General features: G+C 36.0%; 2 protein-coding genes across 2 annotated transcripts in view; one reads left to right on the top strand and one right to left on the bottom strand.

The window, feature by feature from the left end:
- Positions 1–189: 189 nt before the first annotated feature.
- On the top strand, positions 190–10404 carry LOC139982556 (uncharacterized). Its single transcript, XM_071995449.1, has 13 exons — positions 190–378; positions 911–1228; positions 1620–2258; positions 3053–3394; positions 3926–4066; positions 4218–4255; positions 4502–4526; positions 4884–6394; positions 6784–6992; positions 7389–7465; positions 7689–7747; positions 8058–8105; positions 8621–10404. The coding sequence occupies exons 1-13, from the start codon at positions 321–323 to the stop codon at positions 8648–8650; spliced, it is 3495 nt and encodes a 1164-aa protein (XP_071851550.1). The 5' UTR covers positions 190–320; the 3' UTR covers positions 8651–10404.
- Positions 10405–19215: 8811 nt separating this feature from the next.
- Positions 19216–23890, bottom strand: part of LOC139983636 (uncharacterized) — a 75691-nt gene continuing 71016 nt past the window's right edge. Inside the window, exons 12-13 of the mRNA XM_071997310.1 lie at positions 22443–22492; positions 19216–21245 (exon numbers count right to left, since the gene is read on the bottom strand). Coding sequence (XP_071853411.1) covers positions 22445–22492 — 48 coding nt within the window. The 3' untranslated portion in view covers positions 19216–21245; positions 22443–22444. The remainder of the gene's footprint in view (positions 21246–22442; positions 22493–23890) is intronic.

Raw genomic sequence — 23890 nt, 5'->3', positions numbered from 1 at the left:
GCTAAGGTTAATATTTAATAGCGCTATTCGACGTATGATTATTTGTCTCATTGATGGTAATCATGATCACTGTTTATGGAGCTGATATTTCAATATACTTTGGACTCTGGTATTAATACCACCACGAACCGAAAGTTGACTTAATACATTATACAAATACCAAAGTCTAGTCTATATCGCGTTGTAGCATTCATTGCTGTAAGGTATTGTAGGGCAGAACTAATATCTATAGTATAAGGCACTGTGCTCAATATATATACCTACCATTGCAAAAGAAAAACTATCCCTATTCTCTTTTTGTACATTCAACTTACACAGCAATGTCTCAACAACTCGTGTTTGCTGTTTTGGCTATGTTCATGTGGAGATTTACTTTTGGTAAGTAAAAGTCTTTACCAAATCCTTATAAATATCATACAAATCACGGCAAAAGGTGATATGTGAACAACTAAACATAAGTAATTGTTTGATTTGTGGATCACATTATATTATGTACCATTGTTTTGTATTTCTCTTATTTCTATAAGGTTTACATGAATAGTTTCTTAAACCGGCTTTTTGCTAGATTACAGCTGTTTATATACTATACACGGAAACAAATATGCAATGACATGCACTTTGCCTATCGTTAACAGTGACAAATGGACCAGAAGTTAAGCGAAGAAGTTGCTGCAGAACCAATCGCAATACTATCTGGATTTCTTTCCAAATTAAATGACTGGTACATGAATATCATGAATGATTTGATATATTGAATCTGCAATAAACATCTTGGTTATAACTTCATTGTTCAGATATTGCTCTAGCCTAGATAAATACTACGACAAGTAATCATACAAATGTATCCAATTAAAAGATGTATTAAACTTAGAACAAGTTGTAAAAAAAGTTTACGTTGCTTACATTACAGGTGATAAACAAGGATGTATTTCCCCGCAATATCTTGAGATTGGAAAATCTGGGAACATTTCCTGTTCTTTCAATGATGGCTTCTACAGTATTCACTGGTATTATAACTTAGATGTAACAGAAGGTCCTCCAACCCTGAGCTACGAACGTCAGCAAGTTGCTGGAGAAGGTTACGAATCAGGAAAATTCAACATCAACATGGACGGATCATTAATTATCAATAATGTATCCGTGCAGCATGAAACGTTGTTTACAGCTTACGAATTTGAAACCGAACAGACACTCCCCAAGAAACATGATGTAGAAATCATTACAATAGGTAAAAATCATCAAACCGTCTGCATTGTATTACTAAGTTTATAAGTGCCCACTCTTTTCTAACCATTCTATTAATTAATATGGTTCCTCAAAATCCATATAGGTGAATGACCTTAATTTGTATTAGCTGAGTGTAGTTGTCAATTATGCTGGATTTATTATATTTTGATCATTCATCTAGCAGATTTGATGTGTACATTCACTGGGTTCAATATGACTTTTACTTAATGTTTTTGGATATCCCATTATTACAATTTATTAGTTAAAGCAATAGTTGTCACTATACTGTCATTTTAATCGATTTTATTATAAAGTAGGCTGTGATGTGCTAGTTATCCATGCCATGTCAAAAAAATATAACTTTATGTTTGCATTTGTTTTACTCTTTCAAGTGCGTCCGGCGCCACCTTACGCCATTGTTGACGATTGTGTTGGTAATCGCGACACGTGTTATATACAATGGAGGCCACAAATGGCAGTAGTCTGTCGAATAAAGCAGGCCAGGCCTGGAATGCCACTGTCATGGGTCGTCAGGACTCCCGAAGGAGATGTTCAGTTAACAAACATGACAGTTTATACAAACCAAACAAACACGTGGTCAACTTCTCTATCACTTACTGATCCGTTCATATATTCCTCATACATAGCACTACTTCTCTGTAAACCCAACGATCCCTTTGATTTACTGACCAAACGTGAATCAAAAGTATTGATCCATAACAAACAAAATTATATACCTCCACTTGAGACGAAAGAAGTATCCATTGAACTAAACAACAGAGTGGTACTTCCATGTACTGACAGTGAATATCAGCTACTTGTCTGGGAGCAGACCGTTGGCAATACTAGCACTGTTATTATCTTTGATGTTCTTTCAACTGGAGAATCTTACATTGTATCAAGCAACTACGATCTACAAGAGGGCAACATGATCATACATAATACCAAGTCAAACCAGGAAGGCCTGTACAGTTGTACATACAGTGACTTCATGACGGAGGCTGTGAGATCGTTCTATCTTGTTATATATGGTATGTTTAGCCTTGTCTTTCAGTAGGAAACAAACCAAGCGTGTCATATTCCGATGTGAATGTAACAATAAAGTAATTATTCGATTGTTGTCTGTTATGCTTATGGTCAATATTTCTATTTCTCTCCCCTCTTCTCACCCTCACCACCCTTTCCATAGGAACATTACTTAGTATTACATTGTTCTTACATATACTTATTTGGAATATCATTTTCGTATTCATACGTGCAGCTATCGCGGGTTTTAACGTTAATGATCAACTATGATGTTACTTGGTTTCGCATTATCTGCCTTTTAACATTAGTTGGTCTAAATGGCTTCAACATATATAACTTTGTTGTTTTAAGACTTTGAAATTCATATTGTTCCAATGCCCAAATAACATGCCAAATTTAACAAAGAGGTGCTCGATCTTTACGTTTTGATAAATTATTTAGATTAGATTGATATAAATGTAAAACCCTAACAAAATGTGTAAATACATCAAGATGTGCAAATGTAATAACTGGTAAGGAATAGCTGTACGCATAGCAATAGAGAGTACATCACATAAACACAATAGTTACAGTTTTATGTTCACCAACACCATAGCAACAGCTATTCGGTGCACTTGTGCATGGGCCATTTGTTCAGCTCAAATGACGAATAAAGCTCACTAAGCTTTAAGGATGCCAAGAAATATGATTGCAATGCCTTAAACATGTTTGGTTGTTGTCGTATTACCTTAGGCAAAATTTCAAAATGATCCTTTAAGCAAAATGACTGCACCTATTATCATTTCTTTTCGATACGCAGTGACTCCAATTCCAGGATATCCTATTATTGAGGGGTGTAACAACGAAAGGTATTGTGTACTAGAGGCCAATTACAATGGAATCCTGACATGCAGTGTAAAGGGCATACGACCAGCGGTAGAGCTAGGATGGAGAGCGTACCACCAGGATTCTTCTATATCATTCCAGAATGAACAATTGCACACTAGGTCCAATGGTGATACATCAGATATATCGATTACCACAGAGTACATTGCAGAAGAAACGGCTGGTAGAAGGATAACACTGGAATGTAGAGCTGTGGGACCTAACTCCAAGTACTTTTCACTGTCTTCTAAGGTTGATTTACTATTTCCAGAATTTAGTAAGTTGAAATTGCATGTACAGCTTTATTGTAACCTTATAGTAATTGTATTTTGTCAGAAATATATTGGTGTAAAAGTAAGTGGTATTGACGTTTCGTTACTAGCAGTACCATGTTCAGAGGCTGGAAGTTACACAAAACAACAAGGGGCAAACGCAACACAGAATACAGAAAGGTCAATGAGTAGGTTGAACACAAAATAGGATGCTGTAAGATGATCATTTAAAAAGGTGGAGAGAAGAGGGAAACAAGAAAGAAATTAACAGTGGAAGAGGAGATGCAGGATATAAACTGTACAGGGACAAAGTAATGGTTAAGGGTAGAGGGTAGGGAATAAGTATATTACAAGTTCTAACTTTATTTCCTACCCTCTTGAAAGTAAAACAATAACGCAGAAGCCTAGTAGGTCAGATCAGTACAGATCATACAAATATTTTAGTCGATTACTAAGTCTAGAAGCTAAAAATCATTAATCATAAAACAAAAAAACAAAGCATATCTTTCGTTTCATCCTTTAATATCTGATTACAGATGAACAACATACCACCAAGGAGGCTGCTCCAGTTAACAACACTATAAAACCGACTATTAATAAGACAACTCTTGCTGTCGTTGTTGTCATTGTCATTGCCATGGTTATCGCAGTGATTGGAGCTGTATCCTTCTACAAAGGTAAATCTGATCGAATTTCAACTAAAAGAAGCGTTGATGGAACATGCTTTAGATTATTGCAAATACAGAAATGCATGTATATACATAACTTCATGTAATAGTCAACCATTTATTTTTCGGTTTTCTTATCTGATTTGCCTTTGCTCTATAGTTTATAAAAGAGGAACATCGACAACAGTTAATGAAGAGGTAAGAGTAATAAACGTTGTACTCAATGCTAGCTAATTAAGTGTTGATAAAAGTGCAGTAAACTACATACTAATCTACAAACTTACATGTACACTAAACATTATAATATGCAACTTTTCAGTATCCCAATATAAAATACTTTAGGTTAGCAGATGTATTTGCATAAGAACACAATTTGTTTGGCAATTCAGAATACATTTTCATATTTTTTGATCATTTTCTTTCCTTGTTCTACTTTCTCAATAGAACGTTCCCATGATACAAATGAAAGGTATAGTACATAACAAATATGTTGTTATATCTTTGTGTCAAATTAAATATCTCTTCTTTACTTTTGTTATGTGAATTAAAACAAAATGGAAGGTTCCTCCTTACCTTTTTGGTAAAACATTTCCAACCATATGCACCGTTAATTTTCTTATCTTAATTTTTCATGCCAACACTTTTAAGTCCATTTAACTTGCTTATATTGACCTATTCAAAGTTCGTTGATCCAACTGTCTAAAATACCTATGTATTTTGCTTATATGTGCTCATAGAGTGCAGTTTTATTTATATTTGGAACTGTATCCTTCTCTGCTTGCACATTACCATATCCACTTATCAAATTTATTATCTATTCGTGAAGGTTCGAACTTTATTTCTCAACTGAAATCAACCTATCAAAACGCATACAACTCACTGAGACCAATACCTTTCTTGCGAGAACGTTGGGGAGTTAATGAATGGTATGTTGATGGTGGCGTTGAATATTTATCAAAAGGAAAAAGGAAGGAAGGCCGTTGGAAGTCACTAGATTCTTACAAAAACATTTTCACTCACAAAGAAATAACTAGTAATCGGTGGTTCGTTGAAGGTGACCCAGGGTACGGTAAATCAACCCTATCACTACAACTTGCCTATGAATGGTGTAATAGAGTTGAAGGATCATTTATGTGTAGTGTCGACACATTCGTATTACTTAAATTAAGGCAGTTGAAGGGAGTTTCATCTATCTACGAAGCAATAAAATTGTTCATTTTACCAAAAGACTCCAAACTTTCTGTTGAGGAAATTAGGGACTATATCGATAACAGTTCTTTAGTATTAATACTTTTGGATGGATTCGATGAATATCCAGACAGAGAGCAGTCCGACAGGCACTCCGATATCTTCAACGTTATTGAACGGAAGATGCTTCCTGAAGCCAACGTCTTACTAACCACAAGATCGTCACTACTTCCTAGAGACTATGCACCACAGACCAACCGCCTAAGATTGACAGGGTTTAACATCGACGCGCAGAAAAGGTATTTACAAAAGGTCAACGGATTCAAGTCTACTGAGAATACCATTGAAGAGTGGCTTCGAGGTAATCCGATACTTAAAGATCTGTTCGAGGTGCCACTTTTTTTTGCCATGTACGCCCATCTTAGTTTAGAGAGTGATGCCCTAAAAAGTTGTACTTCTGTTACAGGCTTCTTTCGCTACATGATAACGTGCCTTCATAGCCATATGACATTGAAGTTCAGTGATGAAAAGGTAGACAAGTTTGCATTTGATGAAAACAATCATCACAAGTTGGATCGATTTTGTTTTGAATCCCTCAACGACCATTCATATAATCCTGATACCACAAAGGATTCCCTTACCAAAAAAATCGGGAAACTGGCCCTGTACCGATATTTGAAAATTGGTATACTCATAGAAGAGGAAAGAGTTGTGTTTTCCAACGAACCTGAAATACAGGCGTCCGAACACGTCAAAACTGCTTCGTATGTTCGGTTCTATCACAGTTTATTCTGTGAGTGGTACGCAGCCCATCATATTGCTAACGTTTTGGATAAAATTGAAGAACATAACAAGGAAGACAGCCTTAAGATACTGGAGGATATCGATCCCACTCAGCTCCAGTATGTTTATAGATTTGCATGTGGCTTAAAGCATAAGGCGGCGAAACATATTCTAGAGTATCTGAAGAAAGGCGTTGGAAATAAGAAGTTCGCCCTTCTTTGTATGTATGAGCAATGTGAGAACGTCGATGGAATAGTGGAACATGTGAGAGAGTTTTGCTCTGAAGCAATTCATATCAGGGACCACGACACCAGAATAACACAGAAATCTGTTATAAAGCTTCTCGAAATTGCAGCCAGTGAAAAGGTAACAACTAAATGGGTTTGTTATAGGCTCTTTTACGTTTCATGTACTAAATATTAAAGTAATATAAGCACTTCATAGAAACATGTCGGCTTTATCTGTCGTATACGAACCAATTATTTGCATTTATATTAGTTTGGGATTCGAACCAGTGACCTCAGGATTACAAGCTAGAAGCCTTCCAACTGTTATATCCAGACATAAACCCTTGATTTTCTCGCCCTTACCAAGTCCAATGTTTGCTATCGAGAAGTAATTTTCATGAGCTTAATTAATATTTAAGAACATCACTTCTCATAGGCACATTAAAGTTAATTTCTTACGTTCTTACATCTGTATTTTATGTTGTTACTTATAAAGGTTCAAATAATTTATGTTTTCTTTATTTACAGTTAAGAATTCCAAAGCTAGTCCTCAGTGAATGTTTCAAGTCAGTGAATCTTTCGTCACGTGAAATTGTGTTGATATCTGACGTTCGCATACCACATCAATTTGACTTCGAACGACTGTCCATTGAACAAACAGGAACCGAGCTAGGACAAGATGAAATCGCCGATGTATTCCAATTCATTACAGAATGTCGAACCATACAAGAGATCAGGTATTCTTTTTCACAAACATACCTCACATATTTTGAAGTTCTTATTAGAGTACGTAAACGCTCGTTCAGTGTGGAAACAACAACTACAACATCTGAGCAAAGACAAAAGTCAATTACAATTTTGCAATCACGTAGTAACATAATTTCAAAATCACTAGCATAAAAACCCTACGATTAAAAACTTATTAGACTTTATTATACTTGAAATATTACCCTGTACAAGCTATATCTCACCTTACTGGTACTATGGTTTCATGTTTATGTTATCGTTCGTAATTTGTAACAACTCATAACTAGCATGTAATAATACTATATTTCGTATCTTATCACCGCTTTGTAAGATTTGACATTTTATAACTAACATAAAATAATCATATATTTTGTATTTTCTCATAGCTTTGTATACTCGTTGCTACCGTTCAGTTTCACACAAGGAACACTCTTAGAGCAGTTGCAGACAAAGGGCATACAAGGTATCAGAACACACGTCTTTTTATCATGATGCATCTCACAAACATACCACTCCATACAACTTTATAGATATAACCATACAACAAACATCGGCTTCCATAATGAATTGAGCTGTAAGTCTACTTCATAGTATTTGCTTACAAATGAAAATTATTAAGATGTTTTAAACCCCTCCTGCTTATATCAACCAAACGAGAACAATATATTTTTCCTTTTGTCTTTCAGTTCTCTGGTATCTATCGGAGGAAAGATATTTCCTGGATTTAACGTCTGGTAAATGGCAGGTACATCGGATCTTTATTCTCGTATTATTCCAACTGGAAGAATACGGAGTTTGTTGTGATGTAGTTGTATGCCAAACTGGGCTAATTTATTTCAACTAATATACTGTCATTTTTTTGTGGGGGGGGGGGGTGGGGGGATAAACCTTTTTAATGCTCTGCCATATTAGTGCCGTTGAAGAAGAAAAACAAATTTTAATGTATTCCATGATTGAAAACATTTAGAAAAATGACTTTACAATCATTGCTTTTAAAAAATGAAATATTATCAAACGGCATTGCTTGACCTTATATTGATTATTCGTTTTCACAGAAAGGTTCAAGTTTTTCGGAACTGACCAAACTGGAATACAAGAAAGTGGTAAATGTACTCTTTGATCTATACGATTCTCTTCTCCAAACAAATGTGGGTTTGCTGAGACTCAGTACAACGTGTCAAAGAATGAATAGTACACTTGTAGCAAAACATACTACTGGACTAAAAACACTGGAATAGTCATTCACTTTATTAAGTTTAATTTTAAATCAATCTCATTGTCGTCATTTATTTGAGCTTCAGGGTTATTGGTTCCTAACTAGAACACAAAACACATTTTTGGGTAAGCTCGATGACTAATCTTAAAATATATAATACTCCAAGAACTGCTCACTAATTTGCTGTTATTCGGTAAACTTCATATCAAGTCAAACAATCGTCATTCAGTAGGTCTGGGTGAACATGCAGACCTTCCACGAAGGTATGCCTGTCGCAGCATAAATATTATTGACCACAACTAATATTTAATAATTATACCAAAGGTTTTACAGATATTTGCAAGTTTCACTCTACATTAAAGCTTTATTTTACATCAAGCTTCTCTTTCCATTTTCCCTTAGGTTAAATTTTTCCGAATGATGAATAAGTGATGGATTCTTTTTGTTGCCGGTTTCCTGAATGATCAAGTCATTTCGTATTCGCTTTACTAAACATGCAAGCATCAAAAAGATAAATGCGTTATGATAACCATAGTTGGCACATGATTTTATAGTTGGGTTTGACAACTTTGCACGGATTTTTATTTCAGAATATTCCAATATTACAAGAAATTGTCTGAGAGGTGGCAGTAACTTTCTAACAAGTATACATGAGTGTTACATTAATAACACGAAAGCAATCATTAATTGTTCCGTATCATAGCAAAGTGACAAACATTATAATGATTCCTCATCTTGATAAATTCTTCATCTTCATACGTAGGTGGTAATATATAGTTACATGTACGATACTGTGTAAGACTTATAGGACAATAGAATACCAAAAGGATCTAAACATTATGCGGTTTCCTGTTGTGGCGTCAGCTATACATCACTAGTGACTGCAATATAGGTACTCGTTAAGTGCTCGTACTGGTTAAGTATCAAATATGTAAATCAATAACAAGTACGTTTACGTTAAGAGAGTCCAAGTAGTTAATGCTGGGTTGCAAGAACTATCACCGAAATCGAGTAACAAGTTTTTGGAGAAAAACCAAGTACAAATTGAGTACTACCCGATTACCAATATAAACACTTGTCAGTAACTGTAGAATTCACTATTAAAACATGAACGAATTATTGATATTTAAACTTCAAAACATAGGGAAATATGACTTCTTGAAAACTTCAACTGATAATACAGTCAAACTTATAGAGCAATAAAATCCTGAAGTCTTTCATAATTAAACTATATTACTTTAGACGTTTGTTAAATAAAGCAGTGGTTTCCTGTATTAACCATATTCAATATAAAGTGATCAACTATTTTGATGGGGGTCGTTTGATGGAACCTAAGAAATCACATTGATCAATAGTTTAAAGTTTCGACATTCACGCAGTTTAAGAAGGAGAGGAAGTTTTAACTCAACAGCGTACACTCACAAGATATACATTTGGTGTAGAGGGATTTCAAGATGGGCACACTGTTTTTGCCGGAAGTAAAGGGAATGAGCAAAGTCCCTATAAGTGGCAACATTTAAAGAGAAAAGCAACTACCTTAACATCCAATGGAATGTATCTCAGAGCACTATTGGAGCACAATGACACCGAAAGCTGAGTCGTTTTAAGATATATTGATTTCGTCCCTTGTGAGTTTCAAGAAGAAGATATATTGTGAAAGAGAGGAATTCATTTTTTACTGGAAAGTCTTTCAAAGCCCCAGAAGCCCTTGCAATATGTATCAATTGGTGATATTCCTGATTCTCTCTTAGGGGAGCTAAACATGATAACGTATCAGATAGAAGAATCACATTTCTCTGTAATGTATTTCAAGCCCCGGTGGGAGCCCATTCTTAGGAAACTGCATATATTTCATATTCCCTTAAAACGTTTTTTAGGTGCAGAAGTACATTTCTAATCATTATTTTTAGCGGAATCTATTACATAGCCCCAGACCAAAAGATCGTCTTACCAGTTTGAGCTTAGTATTTATCAACATTTGGAAAATGTAGATGTAGAGGATAAACAAAGTGAACATTTTCCTTTTTCTTAGTTTGATTTCTTTCTATTAATATGACGCTCAATAATGTGAATTGGCTCCATGTTAGAGACCATATTGGCATCCATTTAATGTCAACTTTTTTTTGTTTTCAGTTGTGGTGTTCCAGCTTACCCTTGCACGCTCATTTGTTAACCCAGGTAAACTTCCTATTCGATAACGAATAAAAGTGTATACACATAGTAATACAATAACAAAACGTTGTCTCTTGTATTCTGTAATTCATTCATGAGGGTCTGTCGCTGTCACGGTCTCGGACTATGAGATAAACACGTTTCGGTAGCGGATTGTCAGTTCTTGATTACAACACTGCAGGAGATGATGCTGAATATTCAGAAGCCATGTCAAGTTTCAACAAGTTAAAACATGTCTGGAGTGTTTCTCAAAATCAACAATAAATGCAGAATCTCTGAATTAATCATAGCCACGCTTTCCTCTCATGATATATCACACTTTTAAAGAGAACAGTTCACTTCAAACAATAACTAGTCATAAACTCCAACCTATCAGCATCTAATGTATTAATACAGAAATTTAAGTGTACAACTTTTATAACACATCTTTTACGATATCAGTACATACGCTGTGTGTAATATGTCTTAACTATGTACAATGTACATATAACTATAGGTTATGTTTCATGGGGGCCTTCCACAAAGACAATTTCCCATCAGCCCATTGAATTGTATGGTATGATTATATCAACACCTACTTATCGATATTTCTGTTCAAACAGACTCTTTCGAATTCGTTATTAACAACTTTATTCACGTTAGTATTTACCTTTGTACTGGTGTTATCACTGTAGTTTATCTTTTATGAGAGACTCCTGATATTAGCTGTTATAGTGTTATCATGACGATAACAAATATTAGCCAACCTTAAGGTGTCATTGAGACTTGTCAGAGATGTCTCAGTTAACTTACAGACTTGAAGTACAAATCTCCCGAATTGCTGCAGTTCAGGTGACAGAAGATTCCCAGACAAGAAAGGAAGATTTTTTTTTATAAATGTATGTATTATTGGTTTACTAAAGAGACGTACTGCTCCCCTCAGCTCTATATTAAATCAGTGGATCTCCTCCTACCCCTTTCTCACTGACAGGACGATTATTACAATACAGCCACGTGTACAGTACATGCATATGTAGCACGAAGTGTGTTACAACATACATAGTCAGAATTGCTCTACATTGTTTCAAACGTTGCATTTAAGAACTCTCTAGTTGACCAAATGTCCTCTGCTCCCATCCGCCTTCCCATTCCCTATCAAAATAGTGCATACTGGTGAATATCAATCAAGGAACAAGAAAAAATGAAATCAATTGCGAAAGCAGTGTAATTTCTGACTACTCAAAAGTCCATGTCCTCACTAAGTATTGTTTACTGGTGGTAATTACCGAATTACACTTGCCTACAACTGCCTTCTTAAAACGAATCTAATAAATATAAGAGATTAAATAACCTAATTGCTCTGTATAAAAATATTCAGATTTCATACGCATACTCATGCACATCAGCATAAAAAAAAACTGGATAAGATAGTTTTTCAACTTATCCATGACCTTTTCCCTCCTTGGCAGATAGACAATGGGTAAAGATATTGATTATGTTTAGAAACAGAAACAATTTTAAACACAATACTGCTGCACTTGAAACTATCTTTTGCAGTTCACAAACAATGCTTATCTAGTATGAATTAATAAAAGTAATAAATTAAAATCGAAACAGAAAAAGAGCGCGAGTTATGAGTACAAAGGCCATATGACTGTTATCCCATTGGTCGTGTAACAAAAGCTTATTATATCTACGAAACCAAACACAAAAGCAAACATGTTTGCCTTATCTGGATTGCGTTGATTTACACATCTTTGTATATGGAGATAAGTAACAGTTAAAGCGATTTATTGCATTTAAAGGTTAAGGTCCAGGTACCCAAACTTACATTGTGTTATTTGAGTTATTTTTAAACAGTGGCCTTGTTAAGTTAGCTTAAAGTTAAAATTTCCAGTTCTCGTTTGTATTTATTTTTTGGGTGGGGAGGGATTTTGATCAATTGGTCTGTTTATAGTAAAATTTAGTATAATTAAATATGTTACTTTTATTATTTTTAATGTTTCCTTAGTTAATTCAATATTCCTTACTGATAAAATTACAAAGCTTCCTCCTTTTAAGACTTAAAATAATGATACTGATCGAATCAGTGAAATAATGACAGCCTGTTGCGTTATGGGAATCCTTTTTTAGTGACAATACATAATTTGCTACTAAGAAAATTGCTTACAGTTCTGCCGAGCGCGACATCTTGACCGAAAACGAACTACTATTAGGATTTGATGTTTTATCCAAATTGTTGACTTTTCGTTGAATTATAACACACCTCTAACAATGCCATGCCTGTCATTTCTTAACACGTTACTCTCAAGAGCCAATCTCAAATACAGTCAACATATTTTCATGTATGCATCAGTACATGCCGTCTAGATGTGAACACATGCATCTTGAATGTTCATTGTTCTAGCAGGATTAAATGTACGTCAGATGAAAAAAAATGTAACTTTATTCGTAGAAACAGACGAGTAGACATGCTCCCATATATGCATTCAATATGGGGACTGTCTTGATGTCGGCTTAAAGGACTGAAAAGGAGGTCAAATAATAAGTTAAAGGGGGCCTATATTCCATACTGTTAGATGGCACTAAATCATATTGGTACGGGACTGTGTGGTATTGACACTATAGTCGGTGTGAAGTAAAGTGAAGATATGTTATCATTTGAACGCTAATTGCATTATGACTAATATTCCCATCCACCACAAACCACATTTTCTCCTTTCCACAAACGAATCACCCCCAACCCCAACCCAATTTAAAAAAAAAAAATAACAAGAATATGCGACGAACGATGAGTCAAAATGCTGTCGTGTGATGTTATATAAGAGAACGTGGGGTGAAACGTGATGTAAATTTGGCACTGTTTACGGTTTTTATAATGGGTTTACTTGTATACATATTTTGATCAATTTTCAATTAGTTATAATTACAATGCGTAGATAGGAACGCCACCCTCTTTAGTAACGGTGAGTATTTCATTCATTTCTGTCGCTTACATTCCATCAATAAAGTAAGTAGCGAAATTAGTTATCACCTTTTGACAAAAATATGTATGCCAACGATATGTTGTAGTACCTGTTTGCCGGCCGAGTAGGCGGCCTTCGTGTTGTGAGTGGGCAACACACATATGTGTTTCCATGCCCACAATAGCAAGTAGCGAGTAACTGTGGGTATTATAATAAATGCTTATTTTTCAGTTTTGCCAATTTTGGGCCGTTCCATGTTTTCTCAGATTTTTTTGCGGGCACTTTGCCCCAGTGATCCCCCCCCCCCCCCTCCTCTCTCTGACTACACCACTGCTGTTTGGGCAAACGCTCTACTCGCAAAAAGCGGAACATTGACAATACTCAGCTTAAATCACCGTTAAGGCAGATTATGTGTGTGTCACTTTCTAGAATTATGGTTTCGTGATTGGTGAAAATTAGACTTGTGACCCACACAGCTACTGTAAAGTGTCCCATTGAGCTGACCACATGCATACGTGAGGGCGTTGTTTCTTAGAATATCATGAAATTGGAACTACATTACTACGTTACATATGGCTTGTTCAAACTGTGCAAGGTGATGTCAGGTAAGCATAGGTTCCGAATATTATATTTTCTTGTTATATTATTCCGCCAAGTTAATTTGAATTTCACAGCAGATTGCGCAAACAATAGGAGGATTTCGGGGATTTGGGGTGTGGAGTTGGGAGCGCAATGGCTCTCGTGGCGGAAAAGATCGCTATAAGCAGCAAATTCTACAGCATTACGTTCTGATTCAGCCAAGAAAGCACCCCTTATTTCATGTCCCCAATTTATAACCTGTGTCAGGGTATCTGTAGTCAACATAACCCGCCAATGTGGAGTATAAATCGCTCATGTTTCTGCGTTAGGCCATTCAGTAAATCCATTGTTAGTTGCTTTTAGTTGGAATAAACAAAATGCTGCGATATTGTTCAATGGGCCGCTTATTAGAAAACATCCTGGACGGCAGAATATGTTCCCACAAGTCAGGACGTTCCACATACATCTTTGCTCGACGATAACCACTAAACGACGCATGGACCCGTGTAAAGGGTACACTTTTAACCAAATCCTGGATAGGGGTTTGTGTTTTGTTTCTGGAGAAGTCTGGAATCAAATTATATTAACCTCTATAAAGAGTTAATGAACACACGTGTACCCTTAAAAAATGTTAATGCATGCTAGTGCCAGGCTTCAGTGGCGGAGCTAGGCGTATTGGTCAGGGGGCGGCGAGAATGGTCTGTAGGGGTGCTTTTTGACACTATCCAACGGAGCGCCACCATAGGTTGGCGCGCAGCGTACTTGAATTGTTTGAGTAAAGATACTACCTAGATCGCCGGAAATGACCCTTTCCGGGCCTTGCTAATTTGCAGATAAACGAAGAATAAATAGATGTCATCGATATTTGTGACAACTCGGAAGTTTATATGGGTGTTTAAAGTACACTCTGTTTATAACAATCCATGTGGTATCTTTGTGAGTGCACATGTTTTCATAGCCCTAACACAATGCCTGTTGTGCCTATTAGGTATTCTGGACCTGTAAATGCCAACAATACCACATCTGGGGAACGACATTTTGCCAACACTTATATTTGCAGAAATATGTCATATTATGATATTATGATACCTAAAATATACTACTCTAATTAAAAAAAAGAAGCATACCTCAACGAACAATCATTCACGAGACATGGGAGCATTCATATCCGACATGCCGAACATGTGTTATCTGAGCTTCATTTTCCTCCCCTTTGATTTCGAGAATCGATCAATCACCTTGTCTAAATCAAGTTGGTCGGCTCTATTGCACTCCATGCTTATAATAGCAAGATTGGAGAGATAGTCTGACCCGTGGTTGATCGAAAGTAGTTTTTAATTAGTTTCATCCTACTAAAACTTCTTTCAGCAAAGACACTGTTAACTGGCAAAGTGAGGAATATTTGATACAATATCGAACGATTCGGAAACGTTGAATACATATCATTTACAATAATGAAACTGAGAACATCCTTCGTTTCCAGTGGTTCTTCCTTACTTGGGATAAAAACGTTACGATAAACCCTTTGGAAAGAAACGAATTCATCTACCACCTCACTAATGTCAATATCTTCAGCGTATCGTCAGAACGGACACATTTGCAAGGATCGAGAACATCAAACTTACACTCTATATTGTTGAAGCCATTGAAGCGTGTTGAGAGCTTGCTAGAATAAACATTCAAAATGTGAAAGAAGGTGTTGGTTTTAAAGTTATATCTGCCACCATTTGATATGGTATCAGTAGCCATCTCATCGAACTGACTTTTTGTTCTACAGTTCATTGAACTTTGTAGTATTCTGATGTATTGCATTCTTGGGACATCTTGACTGCAGTTATTTCTATTTGTTCAAACATTTCATCGGTTCGGAGTGTTTGAATATTTTCGTAGCAGGTTTTCAAGAATGTTGCAGCTGTGGTGAGGTCGATGCTGTTGCTTTGCATGTAAAATGACATAATTTTGATTTCAGTCACTACTTTCTACCAAAAACACAACATGACTTTGAACTCAAATGTGTCAAGGGTCTGTAATAGTCCATTGGCTTCTGCTACTACCTTATGAGTACAATTGCCGACGTCGCAATCACTAATTCTTGACAGGGCATACTCAATTACTTTGATGTTATTGCAAACAGCATCTTTCTCACTTTTGCGACTTGACCAACAGTGGATGTATATTTCCGGTGACACGTCCTTCACACGTTGCTGAAGGCCATTTTCTATGCCAGAAATTGTGCTGGCTCCGTCGTAAGCTTGCCTTCGACAGCAATTTAAATCCAGATTTAATGACTTCAAAATATCTAACAGCAAATCAAAGTACCCTGCATCAGATCCATCCTCTAGCTCTTTGAAGTCGATGAAAGATTCCAGTGAATGACCAGAACTGGTTACATATCCCAGCGACAATGAGAATTGGTCCACACGAGAAATTTCTATAGTTGAGTCGATAATGAGTGTAAAACACTTTGCTGCTCCAACCTCATCTGATATTTGGCATGATATCTCTTCAGCAATAGCGTCAATTAGATCGTTTCGAATATCTCGTGATATATACTTTTCACTGTTTTTTAAATATTTTAGATGTTCCTCTAGTAGAGTATCATACTTGGCTAATAATTTTAGCAGCTCTAAAAAGTCCCTTCATTAGCACATTTGGTATGTCCCCGAATTGCAAGGCCCTGTTTGCTGAGAAAACTAACACAATCAAGAAGCCTTTTTAAGATATCGCGATTTTTGTAATCGCTTCGTTTTCTTCTGTCAAAACTCAGCACCTAAGTTATAACGTTTTGTTCTTGTGCCAGCCGATAATTTGTTAGCAGCAATGTTTCACTAGCGTAACGATGAATATGAGTTTGTTCATAATCGGCAATTTTCTCTTTTTTTTTTTTTTTAATTAGAAAACCTAAAATTAGGTTCTGCCTATACCCTAGAATGATGTTTATTGCTTTTTTCATCGAATAACCAACACGAAAAAGCAAAAGCACTTGTTTAAACGAGGCGAAAATATTAACCAATTTCTGTTCACTTTACAATTGCCGGCTGATGATTGAACATACCACTCCTTACGGAAGCGCCTTTGATCTTTGTTAACATTAACATAATCAAATCCATCTTTTAGACCAGGTTGGCATGGCCCAACTTTTTAAAGAACACGGGTTAATGTTGGTGTTAAAATCGCTGAACCACGATATAAAGCTAGATCGGAAGGATAGTCTACATCTAAGTCAATGACACTTTGCTCCAGTGTAAGTTCAAAATTTGACTCATCATCATCGACCATCTAGATAGCAGCATCCTCAGCGCTCATTGGATTACTTGCTACCACTTCCGATAAGGGGCTTCAAAAAGTTCACTCACTGGCTGATCCTGATGGCGAATATCTTCTGTTTGGTATGAGACCTCCTTAGATTCGCCAGAGAGCCCAGAAGAAAAACTGATTCAGGAAAAGCAATGCATATACCTCGATAATATACTACAATCTTCGAAACAATGATGAAGCATAATGGGCAAGCAAACTGTAGGCTCAACATTTTTGCCATATGCGCAACCCCATTCAATTTCTTATCTTTTGTTGATGATTATAGTAGCTATCAATACTTAAATTCTTAGTTAGTGAAAGCATACAAATACATCCCATGGAAGCAGGTCTGTGACCCCCAAAGTGAGGCTGAGGCAGGTGTGTGTGTGGGGTGGGTTCTTGCCTCGTGCAGACTACTGCCCTCAGTAGCAAATAAAAGTTATAACTGATTTGTTGTTGCTTCTCATATATGATGCACGTGTGTGACCCGCCTTTCATTGCTGGTGCCACCCGCTAAATGTCCTGGTCATAGTCATGCACAGAAAAAAAAACATCATGCAGTTAGTTTCAATCAAATTTAACATAGCCTAGGCTATCTACCGAGTTTTATTACCGTAAATCAACCCAAAACATGTCTACATTGCTCCATACGGTATGCTGGCTTGGAACTTTTCCACAGCTCTCGTAGGGGCTTTTATAGCATACCCATGACCCTATTTAATACATATTATGACCCCGCATGCATAAAATGTCAATATTTTTAGAGCAAGCCACTTTGGTCTAAAACTAGGTGTACATTGATACAAGTTTTCATGTAGGCTTATTGAGAAGGGTACCAAGGTCAAGCCAGAAAAATGAGTGAAAAGGGCACTAGTTTCATGGCCAGTGATCCAGCCCTGATTATGACCCTGTATTCCCCACCCTAGTCCCCAATGCAAAAGTCTCTAATCACTTCCCAATATTGTACGTTCACCAAGTATGGCAGTAATAAACGTAACATAAAACTTTCCATTTCCTTCCTTCCGTCATCGATCTCTTCTGGGGCTTTTGTTAACTAATCACTTTTATAAAGTCCATCCATATTGATGCTACTTCTTCCAGAGCCTTCTGTTTCCTCATTGCACATCCATATAGTTTTTATGTAGGCATTTTGTGATATCAGAGATGACACAAGTATAGGCATATGGTATCCCGTTACACACGTTCCGATTGTCAACTAACAAATAACTTACTGCACTAATCAACACACTGATCATGTAGCGGCGTATAACGTACACTGCATGCCTACTTATAGTTTGGTGTTTATTACTTTTGAAGCGACTGCGCGAGGCGTATCGTCTAAAAATAGATCCAAAAGCCCGTACAGTTCTTTGAAATGGTTCCGTAAAACGGAAGTGCCGAATACATTTAAGACCGCCGTTTGAGCATTTTGTCAGAAAATTACACCAACAAAATGTGACAAATGTCAATAGGTAGATGAGAGCGCAATAAAAAAAGTCAGTAATCGCGGATAAGTAAAAAGTGGTTAAAAGCTGAAAAGGGCGCCAGCGGTCCATTTGAGTCCGTGAGTTGGGGGGGGGGGGGGTCCGTCACTGACTGTATGAATGCTCCGCCAATGTCGGGATTGTTTTCGAGTGCTGCTCTACATTTTTCAGTTAAGACTTAACTCGAAAACAAGTAGATTGTTGATCTTTTCTTTCCTGAACAATGTGACTACTGACAAGGCCCATCAAGTTCCCGCCACCCATATCTTGTTAGGACATATGTGAGTCTTCACCTTGCCGTACTACATGAATCGTGTATTACCTTCATTACCTGTTTCAAACTTATGCATCCCCTCTCGTTTATGCACTTCTGCACATCCGTAGAAAACAATTCTGAACGGGTCTATATGAATTGAGAATGCGTTTTACTAACAACTACGGTCCAGTGGAGCCTTATTTTTAAGTTGGATTGTATCACAGAGGACAACAAGTAAGAGATGAAAAATGAAAAAGAATATACGTACAGATTTGTTTATGAATATATTGGGAATGTACATCGAATTTACGTTTTCAAAATAAAGATTCATTAAAGTATGTACATACTGCCTAAAATACAAAGTAAGACATTGGATGCAAATTTCAACAGGATGCTTAGTATAAAATTTTATTTAATCTGTCTGAAGTATTCTTTTAAGATTGGCAACGTTACAGTCTATTTTGAGTCAAGGCGTAACTTATTAAACTTGTCTTCAGAACAGAATAATGTAAATAAATGAGATTTAAATGTAAAGAACATGACTTAATTAGAATCAGTCTGTCTGGTTCAATTCAGGTGAGTATTTACGATAAGCAAATGATCAAAGAATTTTTGAATAGACTGTTACTGATGAATTATAAGTCTTAAACTGTTATATCTTTGTTTTTCGGTGAACCACCTATAGCGTCCACTTTATATTTTAGTGCGCTGATGGGGATCAGTCAATACAACACATATAATATGCCGTAAAATTCATCATAATAAACTAAATATATTTCAAGTCATGATTTGAAATGAACAGAACATACATATGTAAAAACAATAACAAAATCAAAGTTTAGAAGTTTAAAAGATAATGACAGAATAAATTGAAAAGTATTGAAACAATCAAGAGGTTATTTAAGTCTCAGTTACGTAATATACATAATTTATAGTGTAATTTGAAATCCTTTGCTATGACGTAACGTTCATGTCATCTTATTGTGTTCATGTTAAGCACTATGATAAACTGGAACAGAAAGAAATGAAGAACTGCTGACATAGAACAAACATATACCAGATATTAATTAATATCACATCTAAGCTCGAGGAGGTGTTGATAGGGGTCTGTAATCGGAATGAATCATAACATTACATACAATTGGACCAATGAAGGATTTGGTACCCTGCTACATATTGTGGAAATAGAAAATTAAAAACAAAATCAGCACATTACCGCTTAATACCCCTTCTACAAATTAGCGTTCAGTTGGTGGTCTGGGTTAACCTCTATTTGGGTAAGTCATCTAACCCCTCCATATACCCAGGAAGAGTAAGACAGGGAGTATATTCTCTCTCTTTTCTATCAATCGTTGACATCCCAAAAAAAAATGATGACGTTGTGTTTGATGGATGACGTCATTAGAAGCTTGACTGGCTCTTAGCAATTTGAATTTTGGCTCAAAGAGCAAACGAATTTAAAGTTAGAAAACAAAGTATATGGGAACAGTAATGTGAATAATCAAACGTAAGAAATTACTTGTTGTACACTTTACAGTACTAAGTAGGCTATACAAACATGTAAGATATCGAGTCTTGGTTTGGGTTTCTTTGTAGTTTTTAGAGTTATTAACAGTTTACAAACCTAAGCCCTTAACAGGACGGAGAAGGAATCCACTAGACATCCGAACCCCTTCTCCGAAAAAGAAAGAAAATTCTAGCAATATATTTAAATTATGTATATTATATACGGTTAAACCAACCTAAAATGTGGGTACTATATCTTAATTACTAGTGGACGAGTTTCTCATAATTACTCATTGTTTCCCACCAGTGCTTCTCTGTTTTGGTTTGATTTACATTACATCGAGCTAAATTCAAGCGACACAAGTAGTACATTTCTTAATTGTTTCTTCAAGTTTGTGATCACTGACGTCACCATAATATTTCAGTAGTAAGCGAAATTGAGGTCTCTGTCTCTCTATAGAAGATAGATGGTGGGCATTGAAATCATGAAACACATTAGCTGCACATACATCCTATTCAGAAATGTTCATCAAGTCAACATGCCATTTTCTTTAGAAAATAGACATTTGAAGACGTCACAATCATACTAGACAAATATCATGCGTATTATACTGGAGCTCTGTCTGGCGATGTTTGTAGTATTTGGGACAGTTAACAGTTCAACACATAAACTCTTTATTAGATCCTTTCGCAATTAAATTACTGTCATCGCTTTGATAAGAGTGTGAATGACGTCATAGTCCTGCAAATGATGGGCGACGCCAGATGAACGTACATTTAGCATTGAACTGTAATATAAAGTTAAAATAATATATATTTGGCACTATTGTTATTATAATAAATGGATTGACCAAATACGTATTAGTAGAACAATGGGGAAGTTATACCTACACAGCCCCCCTCCCAACCCATCCCCGCAAAAATGTACCAGTATTATATAAAAACCCACCAGCATAACAAAACACCGCGAAACGTGACGCAAGCAACCGACCAGTATAAAGTTGCCCTCTTTGGTCACACAATCCATGGCGGTTCTCTCTTCAAAGCCTCTGTTGTTCTCGTAGGTAAGTCTACCTAAGAATTGCACATTAACATTCTTCTAACTTCTACGAGAGAATTTATTTGCTCTGTAAGTATACTTTTCACTCTTAATATTGGTCTTATGCAAAGGAAATTATTTTTTACAAAATACTAATTTGTATGAAGCAGAAATGGAACAAGATCATGCTCTTTAACAGTTTCAGAAAATAGTATCGTGACCCGCCGACCTTATCATCTCTTCTGTCTCTTAATTTCACTTCTTCTCTTGCCCTACCCCACCACCCTTTATTTAAAAACTCCATTTGTACGTCCCGTAGTAGATCACAGATGCTAAAGATTTAAATCTTAAAGTAATAGAGTGACGTCAACATATCGCTAATAGTCTTTTCCTAATAAACTTTCAAAAGTTTACCGACAGTTTTTGTCCCAGTAAGTTTTAGCGGAGGACTCACGATAATTGTTTTTTTTTTTTTTTGCCTTCAAATTAATCATCTAATAAGGAAATGTGGATTTATACTAACCATTTTAATAACCGTTTAAGTAATAGCACACATGTGATCAGATAAAGAAATGTATCTTTTTCAAGCTACGGCCTGTTACGCCTCATCAGCGAAAAGGAAGGTTGTGTATCCGACATTATTGCAATAATGAACAGATACTTTTTGTTCTGTTCATGAAACGAACTTCTCACTTATTTGCATACATTTAATCAGGGATCAGCATGGTAAGCACAAAATATAATAAAGCCAATAACAGTTGAAGCATATGATATGATTGACCAGATATGATTAGAAAGTCACGTATATAGGAACAAATATCTGGTTAATGATGGAGATTTGTTTATAATATAAAAGACTTTACCATTAAAAGTAGCAAAAAAAATCACTTTCAACCAATACAATTTAAAATACTGAGGTAGAGAGTATTCAGCTGTATTGACTTACAGTTACTCTAACGATATAAGGAAGCTGTGGTATCTGTCCTCATCGAATCCCTAAACAAGAGGAAAAGTATAAGTAAAGGATTTGTATAACATAACACAGAAGCAAAGATAATGCAGTAAATATAAATGTTGTTAATTTTCATCATATGCAGCCATATAAGTAGTGCTTTCTCAGAAGTTATCGATTTAAGTCAAACCAACCTTAATTTTATTCATTTGGAGATTCTTTTGGCTTGTTTTTCAAATGTCTTGACAGTGTTTGTCATAATAATTATCATTTCAGTTTTCATTTTATGGATTTCTAACGAGTACATCCTGCGAATATTTTAGTACTGAACAAGTAATACACATGACGGATAAATCCATAAAACCATGGTCTCTAATTCTGTGGTCGCTTTGATTCCGTGCTTGAAAGGGCTCATTTACGAAGGTTGGATTCGAGAAAAAAAAAAACGTTCTATAAATAAGTACGATGACTGAATCAATGCAACCAAATGTACTATCACACATTGGTGCGATTCAGGGAAATGTTCCGTCCTGTTTTTAACATGATTCTGTTAACCTGAGTAGCCATTTTCAATATAGCTACAGAGTTTAACATTCTCATCATTATGAAAGGTTGACAATTCCTTCAAACATTGATTTAATCATGATAGAACCATACCCTGGACACTCATCTCACATTCTGGGTTTTTGTTAAGAATCCACAAGTGTCGGCGCTAGATCAAATTGGACATTGACTCACGTGATTATGCAATACAAGGTGAAATTTAAAAATTTGGTGCAACATTCTTTGGGGGTTAAAGTGACCTGATAACTTCATTCTGAAGGTCAACTGAGTTTGATCCTCTCATGTGGTTTATGTATTTCCATCTAAACCCTACCCCTCTCCCTTCTTCCTTTAGAACTTTGAAACCAATTGGTGAACAATTTGTGTAAAGGTTAAGTAAAATTGTGGGTAAGCCATGCCACTATCTGATGTCCATACTGTTGTACATTTAATAGAGAAATTCCTCGAAGTCATAATTCGTGACATGCAACGGGATAGTTATTTTAGTTGGTTCTCTTGACCTTGCTAAACTGGGTTCTCTTATGCACTCTTATGTTTTTTTTTTATGGAGGAACTTGTGTTAATCATTAACAACTTTATTTTCAATGGAGGAATATTAACAGTTTGGGCGTTACTTATTATTGTATATTTTGGTGCGAAAGACAGAATGCGTTTTTCTAGTGTTACTTATTCTTTATGTAAGATCGATAGTGATTTATATACCAGTCGAAATAACAGCCCTAATAACTCAATAACGGGCGGTGGAGGAGGGTGGGCGGACCCATACCAATATGTAGTGGTGCTGAAAGTGCTCCCCTGTGTATCCCCCCCCTAGGGTCAAGAGCCCGCTAAATACGGATGGTCAGTGGTCTGGTTGAATCCGTAGACATATTGCCTAC

This window comes from Apostichopus japonicus, chromosome 16 (assembly GCF_037975245.1).
Source record: "Apostichopus japonicus isolate 1M-3 chromosome 16, ASM3797524v1, whole genome shotgun sequence".
NCBI classification, from domain to species: domain Eukaryota; kingdom Metazoa; phylum Echinodermata; class Holothuroidea; order Aspidochirotida; family Stichopodidae; genus Apostichopus; species Apostichopus japonicus.
This window is presented reverse-complemented; position numbering and strand designations above follow the sequence as displayed.